This window comes from Cuculus canorus, chromosome 4, assembly GCF_017976375.1.
Source record: "Cuculus canorus isolate bCucCan1 chromosome 4, bCucCan1.pri, whole genome shotgun sequence".
Classification (NCBI taxonomy): Eukaryota; Metazoa; Chordata; class Aves; order Cuculiformes; family Cuculidae; genus Cuculus; species Cuculus canorus.
The window spans coordinates 62,561,609-62,589,484 of NC_071404.1; the positions used below are offsets into that span (position 1 = coordinate 62,561,609).

The window sequence follows — 27,876 nt, forward strand, 5'->3', positions numbered from 1 at the left end:
CTCAACCACAAATACCATGGACTGTGATGTTTTTATGCCAGACCAGCAAATGTAAACAGGTTACCCGACATGTTAACTAAACACAAAAGAACAATTCAGTGCTGTCAGTGGATTTAAATTACTAAAATATAGATATGTATGCTCTATTCAGGATGCTTTGGCAAAGCATCATTGACCTTTGACCCATTTAAAACCCAGCAAGACAGTATTATAGTTCATACTGTATTCACTTAAGAAGGGGAAAAGCAGCCTCTTGTTGACTCATACACTCCTATATCCTGGTGCCTTTCTTTTTTTTTCAGCATTTGAGTCTAGTGCTTAGAGCTGGAGAAGGATTCATCTCAGAGTGCACAGTTGTGTAATAATAAGCCTCTGACCTGGAATTTCAGCTTCCAGCATATCCCGAGCACCTGGGCTCCAGTGCCCTGCTCCCACGCATCCTCTCAAGGCAGCACCAGGCAATGTTTTGCAGCTCTCAGTTTTGTCAGGGGAGCACAGGGTATTAATAGCTTGCCCTGTGCTTTGGAGAACAAACACCCAGCGTGATCCGAGGCTGTTGAATTGCTGTTTTCTCTGCTTCTTTCTGGCTTCTTTACAGTGATCTAGGCACGCAAAAAGATTATGAATTGATTAAATGCAAGCCATTACAATATTGTTTGTCAATATTATCTGAGGGTATACCGAGCCGTTGTTCACATGGTTTGACATTGCTGTCTATGCTGACCGGTAGGTATCGACATTTTCCACTTGTCCCACCTGCTCTGTGCATTAGGAGGAATCCTTCTACAAAAAAAAAAAAAGCTGCAAACAACTTCTCTTTCTGAGACTGCCAGCAATAGATGTGCCATTCTGTCCTGCACATGTTTCGAGGTACCTTCTATTCCTCAGCCTCCACGCGGATCAGTTCATTCCATTTTCTTCTGCTGCAGCAGTGACCAAACAGCTTCACTCTGCTCATGCCCTGCATGAGAGGCTTTCTGTTGGTCAGAGGAGGCAACAGCAGCCCCTAGCCTGCTGCCTTTCTGTCAGGAGGCTGTATACGGTTTATGTAAGTGCTTTAACACAGGATTTATATAACTGTTTTAATGTCAGGCATATAGTTTTGCGTCTGCCTGTGGAGAACTCCCCCTTCTGTAAGTAGGTTGAGGCACACAGCAGAGAGGCAGCTCCCGGCTAAGCAGGCAAGGCAGATCTGCCTGCTGTAGATGCCTGGATTGTGGGGTATGGAGGAGTGTGGCTGCAGTGGGGGAAACCTTGGGGATACCTCTTAATTTTGGGACTTGAGGGAAGTGCAGAGATGTGCTTGTTAGGGGCTTTCCCACGCTGCAGAAAATGTTGGACCAAGTCGCTGAGTTTTGGGTTGTTGGCTGGCAGATTTGATCCACTAATTTCATGTGGGAATACAAGGAGGAGTAGAAGGCAAGACAGAACAACAAAAACCTTTGAGGCCTCACAGATCAAGACACTGAGCTTCCGAACAAGTGAGGCGATAATATTTCATATCAGAAAAGTCAGGGGCTGACATGCTAATACCTTTGTGTACAGAGACCATGGAAGTTCCTGCCACACATTGTGAAACCACGCAGGGTCACAATGTTTGGAGAAGTGATGTTACATTCCAGCCAGTGTAGTTACTTGCCTCAATAGAACCTGAATAACAGGGCGGAGACTTAGAAAATTCCCATCTGACCAGTCCAACCAGCTGCAACTCAAGAGGCACACAGGGTTCTCATGACTGCAAGGGGTGCAATGGAGAAGCAGGACAACCGTGCTCTCATGCTCTGGTTGCTTTCTAAGCTCCCAGCCCTGCAGCTTTCCTGTGAGCCCCTCACCTCTTTCGTCTGAGCTGGAGATGCTTGAAATGCTTAGCTGCAACACAGCTGTTTCACTGAGCGCTGTGCAGGTGCAAAGGTGCATGGCAACAGCACGAGCACCTGGTTGGGAGAGAGAAGGAGTGAAGTTTGGGCTGGGTTCCCGCTTGATCCCACCAGACTCTGGTCCTTGTTTTTAATTCTCTCTCTCCTGGTGGCCCTGCCCAGAAGATTGCTCATTCCCTCACCCCACTATCACCAGTTCTTCATTGCTTGCTCTCTTTCTTATTTCCAAAATGCAGTGATTCATCTTCTTGCACTCACCTTGCCACTGCTTATTAATACGTTTTGAGTACTTTACCTTTTCCTTCTTTGCCATTATCATTACTTTCTTCCATCACACCATTTGATAAACAAATATTTTTTCCTCCAAGCTTTTTTAGGTGAATTCTTTTCCCCTTCACTGTTTAGGCTAAGGGTGAAGCAAAGATGTAGGACAAATGGAGGCTCTTCCTCCTCTCCTGTATGGGACATAAACATCTGCTTAATGATCTTTATGCAAATAATGAAGACTTGTTGACCACAGAAGGGCCTTTTCCATGGCAAAAGCATAGCATCTAGTCATTCTCAGCTCTATACTTGTCAGGACAGCTTTACCAGGCAGGTTCATAACAAGGCATGTACTTCTTCACCCAGACCCAGCTGCTCTGTGGGGTCTGCTGGGCAGCTGATGTCCACTTCGCTCCAGGACTACTGACCTGTGTGTGGGATCTGCAGGCCGGGAGAAACAGCTTAGATGTTTGCTCCACGTGCTGCAACCACAAGTGGCAAAGCTGCAAGACCAGACAAAGTGCTTCTTATTTTCTCTGTGCAGAGAAATAAACGTTTATGCTTTCCTCTAGACAGCTGGTCCTATTGCAGGGCCAACAGAGTAAATGCACACCTTGCTCTGGAAGTAAGAGAAATAGTGGTTTCTTCTGAAAGCTTTGCTGGAGAAACGCTTGCAAGGGAAAACTCAACAGCAGAAACACACTGGAAGAGGAGAGAGTGGAAAGGATGCCTCATTACCCATTGGAATCCACTCTGCACTCAGCTCACCCTATATGGTTTAGGTTTCTTCTCTGATGGGGAGCTGTCTCCCACCTTCTGGGGTAGGAGAGCAGAGTTTTGACTCCATTTTGCCCCGCAACATTTCACTTATAGAGAAATAAATTTGAAATTATACTCAGTAAAAGTAAAGTGTTGGAGGATCCAGGCTATATGGCCATATCACTGATCTCCAGTGGGAGATCTCACCTCTGTCCATACAGGACCCAATGGCAGACACTGTGCCTCTGTAGCCTGTCTGGTCTGGTGTTGCCTTCTGCAGGAGCAGCACTTCTCTTAGCACACCAGGTTTTTGCACACACTTGAGGATGCTGCAGGCAGGCTGCCTCCTGACACTGTCAGCAGTGCATGGCATCACAGAAATGGCTGTTCTTTCCCAACACGTGAGCGGCTGTGCTTCTTGGCCGTGAGGTCAGAGTTGGTTTATCAACGCCATAAACAGTGTCTGCTCACAGCAGCTCACTCTAACTTGCTGAACCATGGTGTTGTCATTAAAAACATGCCAAACATACCTTCAGAGAGAGACAATAATAATGTTGTTTATATAAGAAAACTACATTATGAAATAAAACCAATCAAGCTCGGGGAAAGCAGTAACCACAGGGATAATGTAAATGATGGCAGACATGGCTAGACACTGCCTTAGGAGTTGCTGGCCCTGTGTTTGCAGACACTGTAAACCAGCATGTGGACATCAGGGTGACATTGAGACTGAGTGTCTTTATGGGAATGCTCTGGGGCAGCTGACTGTTGCCATGGCCAGACTGTTGGTAGCTAAACAAACATGGAGTGGGATGGGCACTGTAACAGGGTGGCTGGAGGAATTCAGCAGGCTTTGGGAAGCAAAGGTAGTGTTTGCTCTCCTAATCACCTGACAGCAGTGTATTAGAGATGAGAGGCACTTCAACACGGTCATCCGAATGGACGAGAGGGCTGGGATTGACAACAAATAGTAGCAATTCTCAGCAGAGGGGTGATTTCCAGGCAATTCATCAGGTCACTGTGTTCAGTGGGGTCTGCTTGACAATGCACAAGGACGTGTCCTGCTTTGACATGCACCCAGGCACGTCTCTGATGTCTCCGGCACAGGGGCAGCTTGGGTGAAGAGGGCACTGTGTGCCTCTCACACCCACCCTCTGCACAGCTTCAGGGCAGCCCATCAACAGTGCCTGTTTTGAGAGGAAGATAGAACCAGCAGTGTGGTGTGTGTGTCAGAGCAGTGTAACTGCCCTGGCAGAGCCTTTTTCATCATAGAATCATAGAATAGTTTGGGTTGGAAGGCACCTTAAAGATCATCCAGTTCCAACACCCCCTGCCATGGGCAGGGGCACAGCCCACTAGACTAGGCTGCCCAAGGCCCCATTCAACCTTGCCTTGAACACTTCGAGGTAGAGATGGGGCAGCCACAACATCCCTGGGCAACCTGTGCCAGTGCCTCACCACTCCCATAATGAAGAAATTCCTCCTTATGTCTAGTCTAAATCTGCCCCTCTCCAATTTAAAGTCATTCCCCCTAATCCTGTCACTACAAGCCTTTGTAAACACACCCTTTCCAGTTTTCCCGCAGCCCCTTCAGGTACTGGAAGGTCGCTATAAGGTCTCCTCTGAGCCTTCTCCAGGCTGAACAACCCCAACTCTCTCAGCCTGTCCTCATATGGGAGGTGCTCCAGCCCCCTGGTCATATTTGTAACCCTCCTCTGGACCTGTTCCGACAGCTCCATATCCTTCTTATGTTGAGGATTCCAGAACCGGACACAATACTCCAGATGAGGTCTCACAAGAGAGGAATAGAGGGGCAGAATCCCCTCCCTCACCCTGCTGGCCACGCTTCTTTTGACGCAGCCCAGGACACGGTTGGCCTCCTGGGCTGCGAGCGCATACTGCCATCTCGTGTCAAACTTGTCATGAACCAGCACCCCCAAGTCCTTCTCTGCAGGGCTGCCCTCCATCACATCACCCCCGATCCTGTATTGAAACCACAGATTACCCCGCTCCCGGACTGCGAGCACGCCCAGAGTCCTTGCGCTGGGCGGGGGCGTAGCCAAAGGCGGAGGTGTGGCCAAAGATGGGCTAGCGCGCTGGGGGCGTGGTATGAGGCGTGACCAGAACGATAGGGGCGTGGCCAACGGCGCGGGCAAAGCGCCGGGTATGGGCGTGACCAGCAACGTGGGCGTAGCTAATCTCAGAGGCGGGGCCAACGGCATGGCCAGCGCGTCGGCAGTGGGCGGGGTCAGCTATGGGGACGGGACCAGAGGCCCGGTAGAGCGCCAGCGCATGGGCGAGGCGATACATATGGGCGTGACAAAGAGCTAGAGGTGGGAGTGGCCAGAGCGTCCTGCGTGGGTGGGGTCACGGGAGTGGGCGCGGCATAGAGCAGTGCGGAACGGCGAAATGGGCGTGGCCACAGACGTGGGCGGGGCCACAAACGGGGCGGGGGCAGAGTGTTAGGACAGAGCGCCGTTGTGTGGGCGGGGCTAGGAGGTGTGGGCGTGACCAGTGTATGTGGGCGTGACCAGGGCCGGGCGCACCTGGCGGCCCCGCCCCGTCCGCCCCGGGGCCGCGGGCGATTGCGCTGCCGGGGCGCTGGGGTCCGGCCGCGGCCCGAGCCGCGGGGTCGGCAGGGAGCACGCCTCTCCTGTGTGGCGGGTACCGCGTAGGGCTCCGCAGAGGAGAAGCGCGTAGGAGGCGGCGGGCTCCGCAGGGCGGCCTCTCCGTCCTCCCCGTCCCTCTCGGCCCGGCCCCGCCCGCTCGCCGCCGGGGGGACGCGGGGCTCCCGAGGCGCGATGTCGGCCCGGCGGCGGCGGCGGGCGGCCGCGGAGGAGGAGGCGGTGGCGGAGGAGGAGGAGGCGGGGAGCGACAAGGTGAGGGCGCGGGGGCGGGGCAGGGGGCGCCGCGGCATTGGGTGCAGGGGCCTGGGGAGAGCGGAGGGGTGCGGGGGCTTTGGGCTAGGGGCGCGGCAAAGTTTGAGGGCTTTGGCGATGGAGCAGGAGTGGGGGGCGAGGGGCGTCGGGGCAGGGACTTTAGGGCGGCAGACGGGGAGCTGCAGAGTCTTTGGGGTAGGAGCGTCGTGGCGGGGGCGCGGGGCAGGGACGGGCGGGAGTCGGGGAGATGCGGAGGCTTTGGGGTTGGGGCGCGGGGGTCGGGAAAGTGCGAGGGCTTTGGGGTTGGGGCAGGCGTGGGGGGAGCAGGGGCGTCGAGGCAGGCGCGGGGGCTTCGGGGAGTGCGGGGGGGTCAGGAAGGTGCGAGGGCTTTGGGGTGAGGGCGTCGAGGCAGGCGCGCGGGAGTCGGGGCGGGGGTCGGGAAGGTGCGAAGGCTTTGGGGTGGAGACGTTGCGGCAGGCGCGGGGCGCACGGGACAGGGGCACGCGGGGTGTGGAGGCGGGGCCGGGGGCGCTGGGATAGGTGCGGGGGGCGCGGGTACGGGGCATCGGGGTGGGGGTGTGGGGGACACGGTGGCGTCGGGGCGGGGGCTTTGGGATGGGGAAATTAGGACAGGCACGGGGGATGCGGGATGGGGCACGGGGGCTGTCAGAGCGCGGGTGCAGGGCATCGGGGCGGGGGTGAGGGCGCTGGGGTGCGGGGGCATCAGGGCAGATGTGGGGATCGTCAGGGCAGGGGCATCGGGGCAGGTACATGCAGGGGTCGGGGGTGTGCAAGGGCTTTGGGGTAGGGGTATCGCGGCAGGTGTGGGGAACACAGCAGCGGTCGGGGCTTTGGGGTGGGGACAGACGCAGGGCACACGGGATGGGGGGGCATGTGGGCAAGGGTGCGTGCGTTGGGGCAGGCGCAGAGGCATCAAGGTGGGGATGGCTGCGCTGGGGCACAGGGGCATCGGGGCAGATGCAGAGATTGTCAGGGCAGGAGGTGCAGGGCATCAGGGCAGGGGCTTCGAGGTGGGGCCATGCAAGAGGTTTAGGGTGGGGGCATTGGGGCAGGTGTGAGGGCTGCAGGGGCGTCGTGGCAGGCATGTGGAGGGCATCAGGGTGGGGGTTGGGAAGGTGCGAGGGCTTTGGGCTGGGAGTCTTGAGGCAGGTGTGAGATGGGGGCGTGCAAGGCATCGGGTGCGCGGGCATGGGAAGAGGCGTGAGGGCATTGAGGTGTGTGCTGGCATCAGAGCGCAGGTGCAAGGCATTGGGGCAGGGATGGGGATGCTGGGGCAAAGGGGCATCAGGGCAGGGGCATTGGGGCAAATGTGGGGATCATGAGGGCAGGAGGCACACAGGACGTCAGGGCAGGGGCAGGAGCGTTGGGGTGAGAGGCGTCAGGGAAGGTGCAGGGGAGGGACAAGGTGTGTTAGGGCAGACAAGGGGTGTGTTGTGCACAAGAGCATCAGGGCAGGCATGCACGGGGTGTCTGGGCGCTGGCACTGCGGCAGGGGTGCAGGTGTTGGGGCAGGCACAAGTTTGTCGGGGCAAGGTCGTTGGGGCGGGCACGTGGGCATCGGTATGGACATGGAGGCATTGGGGCAGACACGTGAGTGCACAGGGTGTTGGGGTGAGGTGGGAGCCCAAGAAGTGGCACTGCCAGGCCCTACCCAAGCCGGGGCGAGGGGCCCACGTGTGTCCTGCATCGCTGTAACCCCCCCTGCCCTCTTCCCCTGGCAAGAATGAGACGGAAGCGTCTGGTCCAGGCCTGCAGCAAAAGCTCAACGCCGTCGACTTGCTGGGCTGGGCAGAAAGTGGGGTGCAGCGCATTGCAGCCAGTGTGGCAACACGGAAACGCACACAGGGCAGTTGTCCATGTCGGTTAAAGGCTGTCCCAGTGCTTCCCCAGTGACTGTTTCTGTTTTATGGCCTTTTAAGCATTCACCTCTGGCCCAGAAAGGCTTACAGTACGGCATTTCTGCTAAGGCAAGAGGTTTTTGAAATATTGTCTATGCATTAGGTTCATTATACTGGCAAAACAGCCACAGTGCTGTTCTTTTGTTTGCTGTGGAGTTAAGGCTTATCTCTACAACAGCTGAGCACATCATTGTTGCTAGTTGCCTGGATGAAATGAAAGAAAGGTTCTCATTTTGGTAGCTGGATTTAAAAAAAAAAAAAAAAGCTTTCTGATTGCTAAATTGAATTTGCAATGCGTGGCGGACGGCTCCTGGGTTGGTAACTATTTAAACCTGCATGCATGTTGAAGTTGCAGAGTGTGCAGTCTGCCTTAGGCTTTGTGGCAAGGAATTGGAAAGTGAAACTCAATATTTTTATTCTGTGCTTTGGTTGCATGAACTCAAAGCCAATGAACTTGAAAATTTGAAGTTTTGTGCTGCATTGGGGGCTATGATTGATTAAAGAAAAGTTTAGACTGTATCTGTGCAGAGAACATTTCTCTGTAGACAAGAATTAACTTTCAAATATTATTTCATGTAGCAGTGCACTCAAAAAGCTGTTTTTTTTGTGGAGGTCTTCTGATTTGCTCTATTTTGTAGGCTGAGTTCTCTGAAGGCTGCAAATCTCAGGAATGAATTCTTCCCGTTCAAAGCCTCTGCTCTCTAGGCTTCAAAAGGGTGCACCTAAAGCTTGCTAATGTTATTCTTGGTTTACCTGCATGATTTCCACAGAGGAAAAGGCTATTCTTGGCCATAGGGCTACTGTGCTTTTACTTGAGCTGTTTGACAGTCTGGTGTTTCACCCAGTTTCGGATGGTGTGAAAGGACTCTGCTGCTGCATATGGAGCTAGGACATTGCTTTCAGGAGATGAATTTCAATATGCATTACATTTGTGATTGACTGCTTGAACTGTTAGATATGGAAAGCCTTTTCCACTGCATAAAAAGACTTTTTTATGGATTATGTGATGGACCTTCCTTGTTCGACTTATCCACGGTGTTTGTAGCACCAATGACCCTTGCCATGGCTCACAAGTGACATGAAGGGTTTATTTTACCCATTAAGCTGTCTTTAGTGCTGCTGGTAACTGAAGACAAACCAGCATTTTGTTCTGAGTTGTCTGTTAGTGGATGTCATGGCTACTAGGAAGAAAATTCACTCTGTTCCAGCAAAAACTGGGACAGTGGTCACAATTTGGGTCTCTGTTTTGAACATGAGTACCCAGGCAATGTCTGTTGTAGGTGATTTATGATTCTATGTAGATGATTTATGATTCTATGACTTGATGAGAACCATCTGGTCATCTGGATTCACAGATGCCACGTTATACACTAGTTATTCTTAACTAGTTATCCTTCTGCCTCTTACCTAACCTTTGCAACTGGTGGATAGCTTATTGTCCTTTGGCTATTTTGACATGACCTGTTTGGTGTGGTAATAGTGTATTTGGACCCAAAACTTGTTCTTTTGTTTGTAACTGTTCAGGATGGTCATGATGCAGTGGGTTTCCACTGCTTCCTCTCGAAAACATCACTCTCTTCCTCTCTTGTAATGAAGGAAAAAACTTGGCTTTCTCCTTTCATATGGTAACTGCTTTTTGCTGCTTCTGTCTTGTTGACCCAGTTAGACTTCCAAATATGTAAAGGCGTCATGCTTTAAAGCATCATGTTTACCAAAGTAGAGAAGCGCTCTGTATTTCCCGAAGAACTCCATGAACACTAAATTATGTCCGAAGAATTATCTTCTGTACTTTTGTGCTATTTTTTTAGTATGTAATCTGATACTTCTCATGTTACGCTTACTATGTCCATAGAAACTAATTTCCTACTCAAAGGAAGGAAAGCTGTTTTTTTTTCCTCCTTTGTATGTTTTTTTTTTTACCACTAACTGGACACAACTGGTAGCCATTTCTACATCCGTGTAATTTCAAATAGAAGTTAACCTCCATGGTTTTGTGTGAAGGAATGTGGTATGCCCTTCATGAAGCTTCATCCTGAAGTTCCCAAGTTCTGTAAGTCTTGGTGTCTTCAGATGCTCATTAGCTTGTTGAGATGACTTTTCACAAAATTCCCATGAATATGCTTTTGCCCTGTAGGGTTTTGCATTTTCATGAGTTTGTTGTTTCTTTGCATTCTCCTGTGGTGTGCAGGAGCAATTTTTCAGTTGTCCTTTTCTTATTTGCTGCTGCATGCCCTCGGTGCTCTTTTCCTAAGAATGTCTTGTCTAAGTGCCTTCATAAATACTCTGCAGCCCATGGGAGCAAGAGGAACGACTTGGCATTCAAATACTTAATACATGTAAGTCAGTCAAAGTTTTACAGATTGATCAGCCTGTGTTCATGCCTCTCTTAAAATTCCTGTTGTTTGCATTGTTTACTAAAAAGTAAGTGACACTGCTTTCAAATGCTCAAAAAAACCCCTCGTGTATCCTGGAAGTAACCACGCAGTTATTCCTCTTTTTGCTATGCAGAGTTGTTGGAGTAGTGCAGGGAGGCGGTAGTGGAATTGTGTTGCGTTGCTGGCTGTGGGAACAAGTCAGTTTGCCTAGGGTCACTGTTAATTATCTGTAAGTAAAACAAGCCCCGTATCACTGACCACCGTTTCTCCTATGGTATTGAAAAAGCTGTTTCTGTTTGGCAAGACAGTCTCTCTGGGGAATCAATTGCTAGATAATTTGTTCAGACCTGTGAAGCTGAGTTTGGGACCTGGGTCTTCGATGTCCAAAACCTCCTAAATCGGCCTGGAGATAAATTCAATTCCTGATGGCAGTGTGGGTTATGGTGGAACAACAGAGTCTGTCACAGATCTCTTAGGTACTTCATTTGACTTACTACTTTTGCAATATCCAGAAAATGCATCCATTTAATTTTCACAGGGAAGTCTCACCTCTTCTGACTGTTTTTGTGGCTCTCTTCTGGACCCAATCCATCAGGTCCATGTCTGTTTTATGCTGAGGACCCCAGAGCTGAATGCAGTACTCCAAATGGGATCTCACCAGAGCAGAGCGGAGTTGAGGGACAGAATCACCTCCCTCGAACCTGCTGGCCATCCTTTTTTGATGCAGCCCAGGATATGGTTGGCTTTTTGGTCTGTGAGTGCACATTGTTGGCTCATGTGCAGCTTTTTATCCGCCAGTATCCCCAAGTACTTCTTGTCAGGGCTGCTTTCAGTCCCTTCATCCCCGAGACTGTACTGATACCAGTGGTTGCCATGACCCAGGTGCAGGACCTTGCAGTTGGCCTTGTTGAACCTCATGAGGTTCACATGGGCCTGCTTCTTAAGCTTGGCCAGGTCCCTCTGAGTGGCATTCTGTCCCTCAGGCATGTCAACTGCACTACTCAGCTTGGTGTAATTTGCAAACTTGCTGAGGGTGCGCTTAATCCCGCTATGTCATTGATGAAGATATTAAACAGTACTGGTCCCAGTATAGACCCGCAAAGGACGCCACTTTTCACTGATCTGCGTTGGAACATTGAGCCATTGATCACTAGCCTCCAGATGCTATGTTCCAAATAATTCCTTGTCCATCAAATGGTATACCCATTAAATCCATATCCTTGAAGGATGTTATGAGTGACTATATCAAAGGCCTTACAGAAGTTCTGATAGATGATATCCATAGCATTTCCTTTGTCCACCAGTGTAATCACTCCATTATAGAAGGCTGGTAAGGCAGGGCTTGCCCTTAGTGAAGCCACGCTGGCTGTCTTGAATCAGCTCCCTGTGCCTTCACATAGCTTCCAGGAGGATCTGTTCCATGATCTTCCCAGGCACGGAGGTGAGGCTGACAGGTTGGTAGTTCCCAGAATACTTCTTTCTGCCTTTTTAAAAAATGAGTGTGATGTTTCCCTTTTTCTAGTCACCAGGGACTTTGACTGCCATGATTTCTCAAATATCATGGAGTTTGGCAACTACATCAGACAATTTCCTCAGGACTCTGGGATACATCTCATCAGATCCTGTAGCCTTACATATGTTCGGGTTCCTCAGGTAGCCACAAAGCTGATCCTCTCTTACAGCAGGAGGCTGATACTGAGGGATCTGTAAGTTTCAGTCTTTGATTCAGCATGTACAGTTCTCCTGCTTGTATTTCTGCATATGTCCAGCTTTAACAGTTAGAAAAAAAGGCTTTTGTTATTCAGGTCCTTCCAATACTTTGACATCTTGAAGGTATCAGGCTACATCTAATTAAACAACATGGTCTAACTGAATTATTAGCTTCGGTGTAAAACTTGTAAGAGTGACTGCAGAAAGGTCAAAGCTGGAGGAGAAAACTTACTTTAAGTAACATATATAGAGGTAAAATGACAATAATTAAATTCTTTTGCTTGCTAACTTTTTTCGTATTACTTGTTGGAAAAGGTCTTTGTTTTCTCAGTTGCTCTTCATGTAGATGCTGTGTTGTCCAAGAAAAACATGTTTGCTGTCTATTTGGGAGCTCCTTAGTGCATCCTGGAAAAAGTCCAGTACAAGCAAAGCAGGTGCTTTTGTAACTGGAATAATTCTTGTGCATGGTTCACTCAGCAGATGTTAATTGTAGTGGAGGATGTGTGGTACTAAACAGCAGTTCAGGTGCATTATGTCCTTTTATATGATGAAATGTTGACAGGACTATTTTTTTTCTGCATGACACATGGTTGTGCTCTGGTAGCTGTTGTGAAGTAGCCATCAAGCAGAAATCCACACGGAAGCTTAATTTATGGCAAGGTGTCACATGTTTTTAACTCCTGCTAGGGAGGCTCAGACCTTTGACTGTTTGAGTTCCTCCTTCCTATGGCCACATATTTGTAGTTTTGTACAGAAAATTTAGCTTAAGGATGAAAGGCTTTGGTGTCTTTAAGGACACCAAATTTAAAACAAAACCCTTCAACTAAATAAACCTTTGTCTTGGGATGCTTTGGAAATTATGAAAACCAATGAGGGTCATAGTGCGTCAGACATTTATTATGCGCTGAGCTGTTTGTAAGGTGTGAATAACTGTCATATTTGCCTTCTTCCTTGTATTTGTTAGGCCTACATCATCTCAGCCTTGTTGGACTTGGATTCTATGAGCTGATCAGATAGGTTCTTTTGAAGGAACATGTGCCCTGAAATGTAAAGAAGCAAGGCAACAACCTCGTTGCAACATCTATCCGTTACAGACACTTGGAATGTGAATCAAGGAGAAGGGATTGGCACACTTTCTGCATGTAAAAGCCTCTGTCACCTGCAGTTTGAGAACTCTAGAAAATAATGAAAACATGTTGGATCAAACATCTAATTTAGGGTTAGGGTTGAAAGGTGTCTTAGTCATGTGGGATAGTAGAACTTCTGCTGTTTTAAATTAACCTTTGAAAACCTTATAAATACCTTCTCATGGTATAGAACTCATGGCATTTCAGTTAATACCCCTTGCAGATCCCTGTTCCTGTGCATTCATTTTGGCCAAATCCCAAACCTGAGGAGCAGGAGAAGGAAGGGCTGCTTGGTTTTACACTGAACTTCAAAACTGCTTCCACAAGGTCAAACTGAAGTAGAAAGACACTTTTTTTGAGGGCTTTGATAGTGGTTAACTTTGTGTTTCCTTCCACTATGATTGTTGTTCTTTGGGGCTATAAACTGGGATGTTTATAATCAATCATATAAAAAAAAATAAAAAACAATTAGAAAGACTTGTCCCCTAGTCATGGGGTTCTGTAAGCATTTTATGATGCAGAAGACAATTAACTAGCTTTAAGTTAACAACTTCCTTTTTGGCTTCTGACTGGCAAATTAAATGCCTTATTTAGGAAATTATTGTGGCTGTTATAGCATTTAACTGGAAAATAGAGTATTCAAGGTCATTTTTGAGGTATGTTAAAATGGGAAGTTGAAGGTAGTTGGGAGTTTGTCTCCCATTGGTTACTGTAGCAATGTAAAGCTAAAAAATGACCAAATGCACCAAGTTCCATGCAACTTGCAGGTCGTGTCAACCAAGCTCCCAGTACAGACAGTATGAAGCATGAACTACTGAAAAAGAATGGATAAACAGACTCCTTTTCTGGGTGTTCAGCTACTCTGAGAAATGCTATGCACTGGTGAATTCAGATGTTGGAAACAACAAATCTAAAATGTTGCTTCTGATGAAGTGCTTAAGTAACGCTTGCGTGTTAAATATCTGAAGGAGGAAACCCAGTATGATTTTTTTTTTTAATGTTTAAACACTAATTGTGTATGGAAAAAAATCTGCAATACCAAAAGTCAAAAAAATGGAACAAAAAAAGTTTAGGGGCGCTCTTACTACTGAGTACTTAAAAGGGAGAACTTCTCTGCCATGTGCAAGCAGGGATTAATATTAAAGACACTAAGTCATGGGTTTAGGGCCAGGATTACTGCCCATCATCTGCGCAGTGAGTAGTGTCTGCTGGAACTGTATGTGTAGCTTGCTGCGTTCAAGTGCTGGTCACAACAGATGAAACATGGCTTTGGGAGAGACCAGAGATTCCCCCCTCAATCACATCTATAGTTGATTTTCCAAGCTATGGTACAACACTATGAGAAACATCTGTGAATAACAAGGTGGCAAGACAGTGATTTTTTTATTGATCTGTGTGCTTTTTCAGGTGTTCTACAGACTTTCTGAAGTCTTGACCACAGAGTATTTGTTCTTTTTACTTGTAGACTATGTCTGTCTAATAGGAAAAGCATGGATCATGTTTTTCAAAGAAATCTATAATGTAAAATGCATTCAAGAATTTCATCTTGGGCATGCGTGGTTCATAAAGTGAATGAGTAAAACACAGGCCTAACATGTTGAAATAGAGAATTACTCTTCCTTTTGTTACCTGTTCCCCTTGTGTGTACATGTAATGTCAGCTCTAACAAGATAAAAGCACCGTAGAAATGAAAAGGCTGACGGTCTCCCTCGGCCTGGTACGCCTGGAGAGCGAGCGCAGTGAAGGCTGCCTGGCCCTCGGCAGGGCCCTCAGCACCATGGTCAGCGCCCGGCCGCGGGGCAGTGGGGGGCTCAGCCCCGGGCGGCCGGGGCTGAGAGGCTTCTCTTTTCCTGCCTGGGGTGATGGTTACACCAAGTGTGACCTCCTGCCGGCAGACTGAGAGAAAACAGCGATAGCCTACAGCGTAACCACGGGATTTAGGCTGCCTTAATTCTGTGGTGTCTTGTGGAGCAGGTGAGGGGGAGGCTATACCTCTGCTGGCTTCCAAAATGCCAAAAAGACTCAGAACAAGGGAAGAAAATTGTATTTTTAAGGAAAAATAGGAAAGAAAAGCAGCCACATTCATGGAGATAGATTAAGGAGAAAGAACTGAGATATGCAATGAGCTGGAAAGAGAGAGAGTGAGAAATAGTAGTATGGTGGTGGCGAAAAAAGTTTTCAAGCGAAGTTACTTAACAGTCCCCAAAGCTGTTAAGAACTGATGGACCTGAGACAGCAGAGCAGGCTGGAAGTTATTTGTAAGGCAAGTCAGGGGGGTCAGGAGGAAGTTCAGGTCTCTAGAGAGCCAGACATTGAGCTAGAGACAGCTTTACTGCTGCACTAGGGCTAAGTGCAGCCTTGTCTCTCTCCAGAGCTGTGGTGTTTGTAATATCATGAGTGAAATAAATGATCGGCACCCTTAGATTTTGCTTTAACTGTGGGAAAAATAGGCTTGACAGTCTACTCTGGCCGTTGATGGCAATTTGTACTTTGTCACCAAAATATATACTGCCTATTTTGCTTACGGGTTAGACCCAAAGTCTGTCTAGATGATGGCTGCCTCAGTGGTCATTAGTGAATACTGAAGTAACAACTGCAGCATTGGAGTCATACGAGAAATTATTCTGAGTAATACTGTGTCAATAGGACACTTGGTCCCTTAGTTTGGTTTTGGATCTTTCTTTTCAAGCTAGAGGGTTCAAGTATGTGTGTACGTATGAGACTGTGCCAGCAACCTCTTCTCGTTGTACAAAAGGACTGTTGTTTTTTTTATGCATTCTAGTTCCTTCCCCCCCCCCTTAATGTGACATTAAACCAGAAGACCCTTCTCCTGATTCTATAAAGGATTGATTTGAGATGTAATTGAGGGAATTTGTTAAAAGGTTGGGAATTTCTGTTAAGCTCGTGTTCTATGTCAACTATAGTATTTCAAGAAACAAATATCTTCATGCTTATGTACATGTGTTGAAAAAGTTCCTAGAATGTGAAGTTTTTTGAGCACAGAAGAAAATGTCATAAGATTTGAGTACTGGCATTCTTTTAAGCATTTATTGGGATACATTTGTCTCTTAGAACGTCCACAGTTTCTCTAGTACGCTATTGTTTTCTTTTTAGAAAGTAATGTAGATACTATCAATTCTTAAATCAATACTTATGACTCTGAATACTCTTTTCAGACATAATAACTAATGATCTTGCGTGTTGTGTTCATTTCTTTTTTGTATTTTAATTTGCAACAGGAGGTTTATTTGGAAGAAAGACTTGGTGAGTTGGATCTCAGAAGTGATTCAGATGTTCCTTATGTTCCTCCACCAACAGACAGCACTCCAGAAATCCTCAAAAGGGCTTTGTCAGGCTTATCTGCCAGGTATAGTAAAACCAAACAACTCTCAAATTTAATAGCTGCTGGCTAAAATTCTTACAGATTATGTTGTTTAATTCTTACAGATTGTGCTAGAGTTTTAAGTTTCATGTGATATACATGAAAATTCGTGGATATATTTTTACTGGATGTCATTGATTTATGCTTTGATAGCCTCTCAGTGCAAGATTTTTTTGCATAGACCTGAAGATTGCCCATTGCGTGCATTTCCATGTAAACAGCTGAAATGTTTAACTACAGTTTATGTAAACATTTGTCATTGCTTAGTCTGAGCAATGAAATAAAATGGGCTAAAGAATAGTCATTTGGTTTGATGTCTAGAATAACTATTTCTAGGGGTTATAATAAACTGATTCCCTACATCCAAGGATAAGGGGCAGCAGTATTTCTGTATAAATGAAAAGGGAAGAAGTGTAAATTCTCCGGATGAGCTTTGCTAGCTTTTGGTGACAGCATTTCCACTTCTGAATCACTTTTCTTTACAGTTACAACATAGCTTTCTTTACAGTTTACAACATAGCTTTTATTTTCATACCTTTCAAAGCACTGTTTAATTTTTTCTGGCTGTTTCTTTTCAAACCTAGGTTTCTGTTTCCAACTCCTGTTCTGAGGAGCTTGAATGCTAGCAAATGCAGAGGTGTGTGTATATAGACAGACTGTCAGTCATGGGGACTTGCATATCCATAGAAGCTAATGAACTAAGTTCTTAGTATAACTTTTTATACAGTCTCTTTACAAGACTTTATTGGTCAAACACTTTTGGAGATGGCAATTAGCACTGCATTTTTTTTCACTAGTGCAATGAAAGAGCATTTAGGTGTGTGACAGATCACATACCAAAAAACTGCCTTGTAACGTGAATGCATGTGTCATATATACCTTATGCTTAACATAACAAACCAAGCAATATACAATGTATATTTTAGACGCAATTTAGGCCTTGCAGGAGTTAGAAGGAAGGACATCCAATCTGGACTATGAATAAAACGTTCCAAGGCCTTGTAAATGTACCTGATCTACAGTAGGTATCTCCAATAGCAGTGCGAAATTACAGTTTTTGACATGCTCCTTTTCTAATCTGTTGTCTGTTTCTGTTGTAATGTCTGGGAGCTATAAACAAACACGTTGATCTCAGGTTTCAAAAAACATGTTTGATAACTCCACCAGCTCCAAGCAGAGTGTAGTGGTCTCTACTGCAATCACACTGCAAGGAGTATCTAGTGCCTATCACTCTCAGAGTTCTCTTACCATGTTAAATGTCGTGGAAGCCTTAGGCCTCCAAATCAAGTTTGTTCCAAAGGGCATTTGTATGGTGATGCCTCAAACCCTGCAACTAAGAGGTGCAGGCAAAACTTCCTGTTTCATATGCTTTAAATCCTTTATTGGAGTGTTTGCACAAAGGTGCTTTGAGTGCAAGATTAAATTCTTGGTGCATTATGAATGCTAGATTCAAACTTACCCACTAGTTTAGTAACTGGCAGTCCCACCAGAGCTGTTCTCATAATGTACAACATGAGTGAGTTGCACTGTAACTCTCGGAAATATCCTTTCTCTTAGTATTTGACCTTTAAAGGAAATAGTATCTCCAACTTTCCGGTGGAGAGTTAGGATACAATAAATTTGGCAGGTGGCTTCCTAGATTCTGGAGCATGTTGTCTCACTGAAGCTGTCTTTCCGGTGCTGAATTGTCAACACCCTCAAGATGCAATGCAGTATTTTAACATTATTCTTAAGGGAAGTCAAATTCTTCTAAAATAGTCTTGCTTACTATAGATATGCCACTAGGAGCAAGCTGCTACTCTATAGCCCACATCACAGAGGAACATAAAGCTTCCATTGCAATAAAGCCCGTTGTGCCTTTGTTCTGATACTTAAGGCAAATCCAATTAGTGGCTTTAGCTGCCATTAATCTGCTGATGAATAACATCCTTGAAAATCAAACTAATATAGTTGAAGTTTACCTTAAAACTGAAGTATGATACAAAGCTTGGAAACAGAAAATTTCTTTAAGCTGTAGTAGTGGGTTTTGTGTTTAGCTGTAACTTACAATTAGTAAGATAGTGTACTTGTAGAGGCAAAACTCTTGAAGGGAAAAGCACGGGCAAAACAGGAGAAGAACTTACTGAAAAGTAATATGAACAATAAAATACAGATTATCGATAACTAGAAACATTCTTATGGCACAGTGGAGCATATGAAGAGTTTTCTTAAATTATTTTTTAAAATACACTAGGCTCTTGTTTTTTTCCTGATACTGGCCTTTGAGGGAAGGGGGTTGGGAGTGTGGGACACGTGGAAAATAACATTTTAGTTATTCTAGAAATGAAAAAAAAAACCAAACCAGCAAAAACTTTCCAGTTGTTTGGGCTTTTTGAAAAAGAACTCTTATTTTTTTCAACTAGAGCATCTGTACCTTGAGTGCTATGTTCAGTTTTGGGTCCCTCACAACAACAAAGACATTGAGGTGCTGGAGCACATCCAGAGAAGGGCAACAAAGCTGGTTGGGCAAGGGGCTGGACACAGGTCTTATGTGGAACAGCAGAGAGAACTTGGGGCTGTTTAGTCTGGAGAAAAGGGGACTCAGTGAGGTGAATGTCCATTTCTTTTCCCAAGTAACAAGTGATAGGACAAGAAGAAATGTCCTCAAGTTGCACAAGGGAAGTTTAGATTGGATATTAGGGAAAATCTAAACCTAGAAGTTTGACGAGTATTGGAACAGGCTGCCCAGGGAAGTGGTTGAATTGCCATCCCTGGAGGTATTTAAAAGATGTGTAGTTGTGGTACTTAGGGGTATGGTTGTGGTGGACTTGGCCATGTTAGGTTTATGGTTGGACTCAATGATCTTAAAGGTCTTTTCCAACCTAAATGATTCTATGGTAATAGGGACTTCTATTCTGCTTTCCTTAGGTAGCAACAAGCAGCTACAAGGACAGAGGTGTACAGCTAGTTCAACCCATTGCCCCTCATCGTCATATGTTTTCCTTTCCTGATTCCGGTGCTCATTAGGGCACAGCACTGCTTTCAGTAGATAACCCCCTGTCTGGCCAAATAGCAACTTTGCGGCCACAGGAAGTTGGTGATTGCCTGGGTTTTTTGGTCTATTATTCCTCAAAGAATCATATGCTTTTTTCCTGGCAGCCTTTCTTTCATGTGCAAGCCTTTACACGGCTGGGTCCCCATCCATCTTGGTGATTTTTGTCATTCTTTTTGAGGGTCCTAATGTATTTTCATAGCAACTTCATTATGGGGTCGATACATTTAATTGCAGCTGACGTTTGGGGGAAACATGGGGGAGGACTAAGGTGGCTAACTTGAATTTCTTTTACTGTGTATTCTCTTTAGTTAGATAGTTGGCTGATTCCATGTTTCTTGCTATGCATTTTATTAAGCATGGAAATTTCTGGAATTCCTACTGTTGCAAATACATTTTAATCTCTACTTAGTAAAGGAAGTGGCATTTATTTTCATTTGTAACTGCTTGTTTTTTATTCTCTTGTTTTAAATAGATGGAAAAATTGGTGGATTCGTGGAATTCTCACTCTAGCTATGATTTCTGGGTTTTTTCTGATAATATACCTGGGATCATTTATGCTGATGCTTCTGGTAAGTTTGTTTAAATACATTCTGCCATGCAGGAGTTACTTCATCTCTTCATTCATTGTGCCTAAACATCTGGAAGCAAATTGCACAGACAATTCAGAGCAATTTTTCTATTATTTGTGTAGATAAAAATGCTTTTGAAAATCACTGGACAAATTCACAACTGAGCCTTGTGGATTAGGGGCTGCTTATATACTGTAATTACTGGAGTTTTTTAAGTAGGAATGAAAGTAACTCTGAAAAGTTGAACCATTATTGCTTTGAAGTTTACTAAACTACTGCCATCCAGTTCCCATCACCTACAGTGATGTTCTTTGAGGTTTGTTTTTAAACAACAACAAAACCCCAACAGGAACAAAAAAAAACCCTTAAGACCCAGAAAACTAAAGAGAGAATTTCCTTTTTGAAGCTGAGGAAAGCGGGCAGCTCTGGTCTGCTGGCTGTGATGGGCGCCAAAAGGTTTTCCTCAGACATGCTCCATTAATTCTCTGTTTCTCTACAGGGCTACCTCATGGCCTTGAGTGTATCTGTAGAATAGATCTAGATCCCTTTCCAAGGTACAAAGATAAAGTGCATTTTTAAGTCATGATATGAAATAATAACAACAATATTCATACATCATGCCTACACAGTCAGCTTTTACTGCTGCTTTCTGTCATTTTTATAGCTGGTATTTTTTTATGCTGGCCTTGGCTAGGATGGAGTTAATTTTCTTCATAGTAGCTTGTATGTTTTGAATTTGTGCTGCAAATGTTGATAATAGAGGAATGTTTTCTTTACTGCTGAGCAGTCCTTAGATGCACTCAAATCCTTTTCTGCTTCTCAAAGCACCCGACCAGTGAGCGGGCTGGGGGTGCACAAGAGGTTGGGAGGGGTCACGGCTGGGATGGCTGACCCCAGCTGACCAGAGGGATATGCTATATCATATTATGTCATGCTTAAGCTGGGGAAAAAGGAAGAGGAGAGTGTTTTGAGCTATGACATTTGTATTCCCAAGTAAACATTATGCTGATGGAGCCCTGCTTTCCTGGAGATGGCTGAATGTCTGCCTGCCAATGGAAAGTTGTGAAGGAATTCCTTGTTTTGCTTTGCTTGCGTGTGTGGCTTTTGTTTAGGTTATTAAACTGTCTTTCTCTCAACCCAGGAGTTTCCTTACTTTTACTCTTCTGAATCTTTCCCCCATCCCACTACAGGGCAGTGAGTGACTGGCTGTGTGGTGCTTAGCTGCCATCTGGGGTTAAACTATGACATTATGGTTTCACTGTTTTTCACTGTCATAGTAGGTAACAGTTTCCTAAAACACTGAAATTGCTGGGTTTGCGTAACTGCTTTATTTTTTTTAATTCTAAGTTTGTTAAACTGTCAAAATGTACTTTTACTTTTTTTCATGGCCTCCTGTGAAACACATTTTGGATTGTATTCATAGAATTATTTAGCTTGGAAAAGACCTTTAAGATGGTCCAGTCCAACTGTAAACCTAATGCTGTGCCACTAACCTGTGTCCCTAAGCACCACATCCACCTGTCTTGTAAATACCTCCAGGGATGGGGACTCTACCACTTCCCTGGGCAGCCTCTGCCAGTGCCTGAGAACCCTTTCAAGTGAAGAAGTTTTCTTAATGTTTAATCTGAACCTCTCCTGGTGCAACTGGAGGATGTTTCTTCATGTCCTATCATTTGTTACTTGGGAGAAGAGACTAACACCCATCTCACTACAACCTCCTTTCGGGCAGTGGTAGACAGCAATGAGGTCTCCCCTCAGTCTCTTTTTCTCCAGACTAAACAGCCTCACTTCCCTCAGCCGCTCCTCATGGGACTTGAACTTCAGACCCTTCACTGGCTTTGTTGCCCTTCTCTGGATGTGCTCCAGCACCTCAGTGTCTTTCTTGGAGTGAGCAGCCCAAAACTGAACACGGCGTTCGAGGTGCAGTCTCACCAGTGATGAGTACAGGGACACAATCACTTCCTTAGTCTTTCTGGTCACGCTATTTCTGAAGGCCAGCTATACTGTTCTCTGTCTCGGCCACCTGGGCCACTATTGGCTCATGTTCAGCTGGTTGTTGACCAGCAGCCCAGGTCCTTTTCCACCAGGTAGCTTTCCAGCCATTCAGACCCACACCTGTAGCACTGCACAGGGTTGTTGTGTCCCAAGTGCAGGATCCAGCTCCTGGCCTTGTTGAATGCCATACAGTTGATCTCAGCCCACTGATCCAGCTTGTCTGGATCCCAGCCTTCTTTCTCTCAAGCAGATCAGCACTCGCACACAACTTAAGTGTCATCTGCAAATTCCCTGAGGGTGCACTCGATCTCCTTGTTCAGACCATTGATAAAGATATTAAACAGAACTGGCCCCAACACTGCGCCCTGGTGACCAGCTGTCAACTGGGTTTAACTACATCCACCACAACTCTTTATGGCCTGAAGTTCCGCCAGGGGAGGTTCAGGCTGGATATCAGAAAAGAATTCTTCACGGAAAGAGTCATTGGGCACTGGAACAGGCTGCCCAGGGAGGTGGTCGAGTTGCCTTCCCTGCAGGTGTTTAAGGAACGGGTGGATGAAGTGCTTAGGGACATAGTTTAAGGGAATGTTAGGAATTAGGATCCAGTGGGTCCTTTCCAACCTGGTGATTCTATGATTCTTTGGGCCCAGTCATCCAGACAGTTTTTTAGCCGGTGAAGAGTGCATCCGTCTAAGACACGAGCAGCCAGTTTCTGCAGGAAAATGCTGTGGGAAACGGCATCAAAGGCTTTACTAAAGTTCAAGTAAAGAACATGCAAAGCCTTTCCCTTGTCCACTAAGTGCGTCGCTTTGTCATAAGAGGAGATCAGGTTAGTCAGGCACAACCTGCCTTTCCTAAACCCATGCTGACCTCGCCTGATCACATGGTTGTCTTGTACGTGCTGTGTGATGACACTCAAGAAAATCTGTTCCATAACCTTCCTTGTCACCAAGGTCAGACTGACAGGCTCATAGTTCCCCAGGTCTTTTTTCTGGCCCTCTTTGTAGATGGGTGTCACATTTCCTAATCTCCAGTCAGGTGAGACCTGCCCAGTTAGCCAGGACTGCTGATAAATGATTGAGAGTGCCTTGGTGAGCACTTCTTCCAGCTCCCTCAGTATCCATGGGTGGATCCTATCTGACTCCATCGGCTTGTGTGTGTCTAAGTGGTGTAGCAGGTTGCTAGTCATTTCCCCTTGGATTATGGGGGCTTCATTCTGCTCCCCATCTGCATCTTCCAGCTCGGGGCTGGGTACTGCGAGAACACCTGGTCTGACTATTAAAGACTGAGGCAAAGGAAGTATTAAGTACCTCAACCTTTTCCTTATCCTTTATCACTGTTTCCCACACACATCCAGTAAAGGATGGAGATTCTCCTTAGCCCTTCTTTTGCTGCTGATATATTTATAGACACATTTTTTATGGTCCTTTATTGCAATAGTCGAATTCAGTTCTAGTTGGACTTTGACTCACTGCACAACCTCGCAACATCTGTGTAGTCCCGAGTTTTCTGCCCCTGCTTCCAAAGGTCATAAACTCCCTTTTTTTCCCTGGTATTATTTTGAGCAACTGGAATGCTGTTTTACCAGTATTATGGTCTGCGTTACAGTCTCTACACCTGAATTAGACTGGTGTATATTTCCTGTTTTCAGACGAGTGACATAGCAAACTAGTAATTAATCATTTCATTGGTAGAGGAATTCATTTTTTGTGTGTGAAGAAACAACAAAAGATCCCCTTTAAATTGTAGGTTATTGTGGAGACATATTTTCTCTCAGTTCTTCCTTTAGCAGTCTGTTATACTTGAGAGACATGCTAACAAACAAAAGGGAATTAAGCAGCATGATTCATGGTGTACTCTGAGGTTGCAATTATGGTCAAAGCTATCAAGAGCTTTTAATCACCCAAAAGTAAATAAATTTAGCATGGCATTGGAATAGAGTTCTTCCTGTATTGTACCATAAAGCAACAACTGTTTTCTAATGTAATAAACTGTTCATAAAGTTGACATTGGGACTACATAAAAGGAAGAGTGGAGGGAGACCGCATTTTTGATCATTAATTATTTCATTTTACTGGAACCAAATAGCTTATATTTTAACAAGAGTTGTCGTGCTAAAACCAAATCTTAATACTGACACTGAAAATCCCTAGAGACTTGTAGAAAGGGTATAGTCTACGAAGTTTGGAGTACAAGACCTGAAACTGGTCAAGCAAAAGAAAGAGTGCAAGATAGGAGAGCTTCAAAATTAACTCACTGAGATGTTGTAAGGCTGTTTTAAACCACGTTCACACAATGAGCAAGATGAAATTTATTCATGAATGTGGGTAGTAAGAGAATACTGCAAAGCTGAGCATGCTGACATGCACAGTCAGTATGGGTAGATTCTTAGTTCTGCCTCTGTGTGGGATTACTGACCTGCATTTGGCAGTTCTTGATAACTTGGCAGGGTGATCTGCTCACTGACTGCGAATTAGACAAAAGAGGCAGAGAGTCCTTTGGAGCCCAAAGACTGACAGGATGTACTACCAGACTTGAATGGACAGTCGCTGAAGTAGTGAGATCAGCAAAATAAAATGAAGGCTGTGGAGGGTGTGACATTCAGACCTGGGTTAGACAAGCTTTGCTTCTAATCATCAATGCTAATTGCCCTTAATGAGATGCTTGCAAGTGGAAGATGAGTGTTCAGGTTGTGTTGCACAGCTAGTTTTTTCCATTAGGCCTAGAAAATATTTCTTAAACTAAATTTAAAGGTAAAACTTAGCTAAAAGAAATAGAAGAGTCTTCTCTACAGGAGGTACTTTTGAGCTGCTTCTGCCAAACTATTTTATTGTAGAAAAGTCAGGAATTTTCACTTGTTTCATGAGTGTGCTCTTGCAGTTGGTCCAGTGAGTTTTTTCTCAGAATGCCTAGAGGTTTTGAGGTTTTCGTGGGGGGGAGGAGGGGGGAGGGAGGGAGAGGGAGGGAAGTGGAGTTTTAGTTTTCCTTGGACTTACTTTGAAGCTGTCTGGTTTCTGTGTGGGATTTGAATTCAGAATAATTTCTCCCCATAATGCAGGTTGCAGTGCTACTTAATGCCTTTAAGAAATAACTGCAACATGTTTACATAGGTTTTTGTTTCTCTTTTTTTAGGTCTTAAGCATCCAAGTGAAGTGTTACCATGAAATCATTACTATAGGTTACAGAGTCTACCACTCCTATGATTTACCGTGGTTTAGATCCCTCAGTTGGTGAGTAGCAAGCAAGAACATCAGTGAGTAGGGATGGAAAACTTAAATCTTCGTGTTCTTTATATCCTGTCACAGTGGAATCGATAGCTTTGTAGGTCATATGTGCACATAAAACAACATCTGTCTCTAATGCAGTACTATGTAGTTGTCTTCCACCACTGAATTTGGACAAATCAGTTGGCCTTTTACTTCTTCGATTTTTTTTCTTGTTATAAATGTGTATATGTGTACACATACATATATGCATGCATATGTCCTTTAAGTCAGAACTGAGTATGTATAAGCTATCTGAAACATGCATAGCCAAATAATCACCGAAAACGTATTATCTGAACTACTTTTTTTTTTTTTTACTGTTAAATAGAACAGGTACCTTAAAGATTCCTCTCTTCACACACACAGAGAATTAAAATAATAACATACAAGTTTTAAATCTTCTCAGTTTGTCTACTTAATCATAGGACTGCATAAATACAATATTGGGGAATCTTCTGAAAACCAACAGATGATACCAATTTTTCTGGCAGGTTTGGGATACTTGTGACAATGTCCAAACTGGATAAAACTGGGGAAATCAACTCTTCTTCTGAGTTCTGGGAGGAAAAATAAAGGCTTTTGATTAGAGTCAGCATTGTGGCAGAGTGTTGGGCACATGTAGTCTCTAAGGTGCTTGAGAACAGAACTCTCTTCTGTTTCTCAACCTATGTTGGTTGTTTTCGTTTTGTGTTGGGTTTGTTTTTTTAAGAAATACCTAGGTTATTTGCTGTCTCTTGTCACATTACTTCTTCACTTCTAGAAGAAACTTATTGTGTAATGTGGTAGATTTCTGCTGTCAGCTCTTCTGTAAAGGCTGATCCGTTCCCCTCTGGTAACTCATGGATTACCCAGGGGACTGATTTATTGTCTGGTTCATTCCATGACTTCTGGATCTACAGAAGTCTAGAGCAGACTCATGCTTGAGGAGGAGGGGGAGATGTGCGCTCTACCACTTGGTCTACTTTGGCAGTTGACCACTGCCACTTTCATATATGGAGCTCAAAACCAACTCCTTTGCATTGCCACGCTAGTTAACGTCAAAGCTCCTTTCAGTCCAACATCTTGCCACTGAGACTACATATTAAGACATTTCAGTGAGATTAGGGAATCCTATTAGTGGTCTGAACATCACCTGTTTGGCTTATTTAGAGATGAGAAGCCTTGCAAAGTGAGTGTTAACATCTTTTGGGGGGAAGAGAATGAGTACTGTTGGCTCTGGGACTATCTGGAGATCCAGTCTTGAATCACAATTTTTTATCTTTTGTGGCTGACTTCAGTAATCACCCAAAGAGTTTGTTGCCTAGAGAGGTACATCTCGTAGTGGTTTTGAAGTTGCTATTTATTGTTTTTTATTGAGTGCTGCTTTGGTATTTGAAGATCCCATTGTCACTTAAGTCTAGAAGGCTGAGCAACTGAACTTGTATGAAAAACTATGACAGAATTGCTTGCAATACTGACTGTTTTGACTGAAAAGAATTTATTTGAAGGTCCTTCAAAAAGAGATGGCTGAAGATTTCACCTCAGCTGAACCTTGTGTGTGGACATAATCCTGCAAAATTGTTTTTCAAAAGTTGTAGTAATGCCTGCATTTACTAGTTAGTTGATGGATTTAACCTGGTAAGATTATTGCTCAGTCAAGAAAACTAAAAGGCCAAGTATGTGGTCTAGTGGAGCAGGAGATGCAGCAGTAACTCTTTCAGCTGAGAGTCTTCAGACCAGGTGGCAGAAGTATAGTGACATTCAGATACTCAAGCCCAGTGCCAGAATTGCTGTCCTGTAACATCAGAGGATTCATCATGCAAGTACATTATTTTCTATTTGTAAGGCAGAAATCGCAAACTACTCTTATTAAGACACAAGAAAAGAATATGCAGAATTGCTTGTGTCAGTATGGATTGAGAGTAGCCCAGAAGAGAAGGACTTGGGGCTGCTGGTAGGTGAGAAGCTCAGCATGAGCTGGCAATATGTACTTGCAGCCCAGAAAGGCAACCGTATCCTCAAGCACCTCCCATACGAGGACGGGCTGATAGAGATGGGCTTGTTTAGCCTAGAAGGCTCTGGGAAGACCTTATAGCAGCCTTCCAGTACTGAAAGGAGGACCACAGGAAAGCTGGGAAGGGGCTCTTTATAAGGGACAGCAGGGGTAGCACCAAGGGGAATGGTTTTAAGCTGGAAGAGCGGAGATTTAGATTAGATATTAGGAAGACATTTTTTACTGTGAGAGAGGTGAGACACTGGAACAGGTTGCCCAGAGAAGTCATAGAAGTCCCATCCCTGGAGGTGTTCAAGGCCAGGTTGGATAACCTTTGAGCAACCTGATCCAGTAGTAGGTGCCCCTGCCCATTGCATGAGGGTTGGAATGAGGTGATCTTTAAGGTCCCTTCCAACCTAAACCACTCTATGATTTTATTGATATCAATGAAAGCAGATACTTGTTGTGTATTTTTAGAATATCTGAAAATGACTTACATAGGTGTGGCGTGTTTAATGCTGTGGTTAAGGATGGCATGAATTTTGCAACTGTCCTGCAAAATATGTTTGTTTTTCTAGTGTGGTTGCATTAGAAATATTAAATTACAAAAGTTGGCTTGTCAGAGGAGACACCAACCCAAAAGTAAAAGACTGGATTTATATTTGAATTTTACTTTTTATATCTTTTGGGTTTGTGTCCATAATTATGTCTTTTCTCCCTTTCTGGTTTTCCTTTTGTATGGTGGGTT

The 27,876-nt window shown here is 45.1% G+C and overlaps 1 protein-coding gene across 1 annotated transcript in view; it reads left to right on the plus strand.

Moving 5' to 3' along the window:
* Nucleotides 1-5,444: 5,444 nt before the first annotated feature.
* CDS1 (CDP-diacylglycerol synthase 1) overlaps nt 5,445-27,876 on the plus strand; it is a 38,183-nt gene continuing 15,751 nt past the window's right edge. Inside the window, exons 1-4 of the mRNA XM_054066128.1 lie at nt 5,445-5,779; nt 16,150-16,277; nt 19,799-19,895; nt 25,023-25,120. Of these exons, the coding sequence (XP_053922103.1) occupies nt 5,702-5,779; nt 16,150-16,277; nt 19,799-19,895; nt 25,023-25,120 (401 nt within the window). The 5' untranslated portion in view covers nt 5,445-5,701. The remainder of the gene's footprint in view (nt 5,780-16,149; nt 16,278-19,798; nt 19,896-25,022; nt 25,121-27,876) is intronic.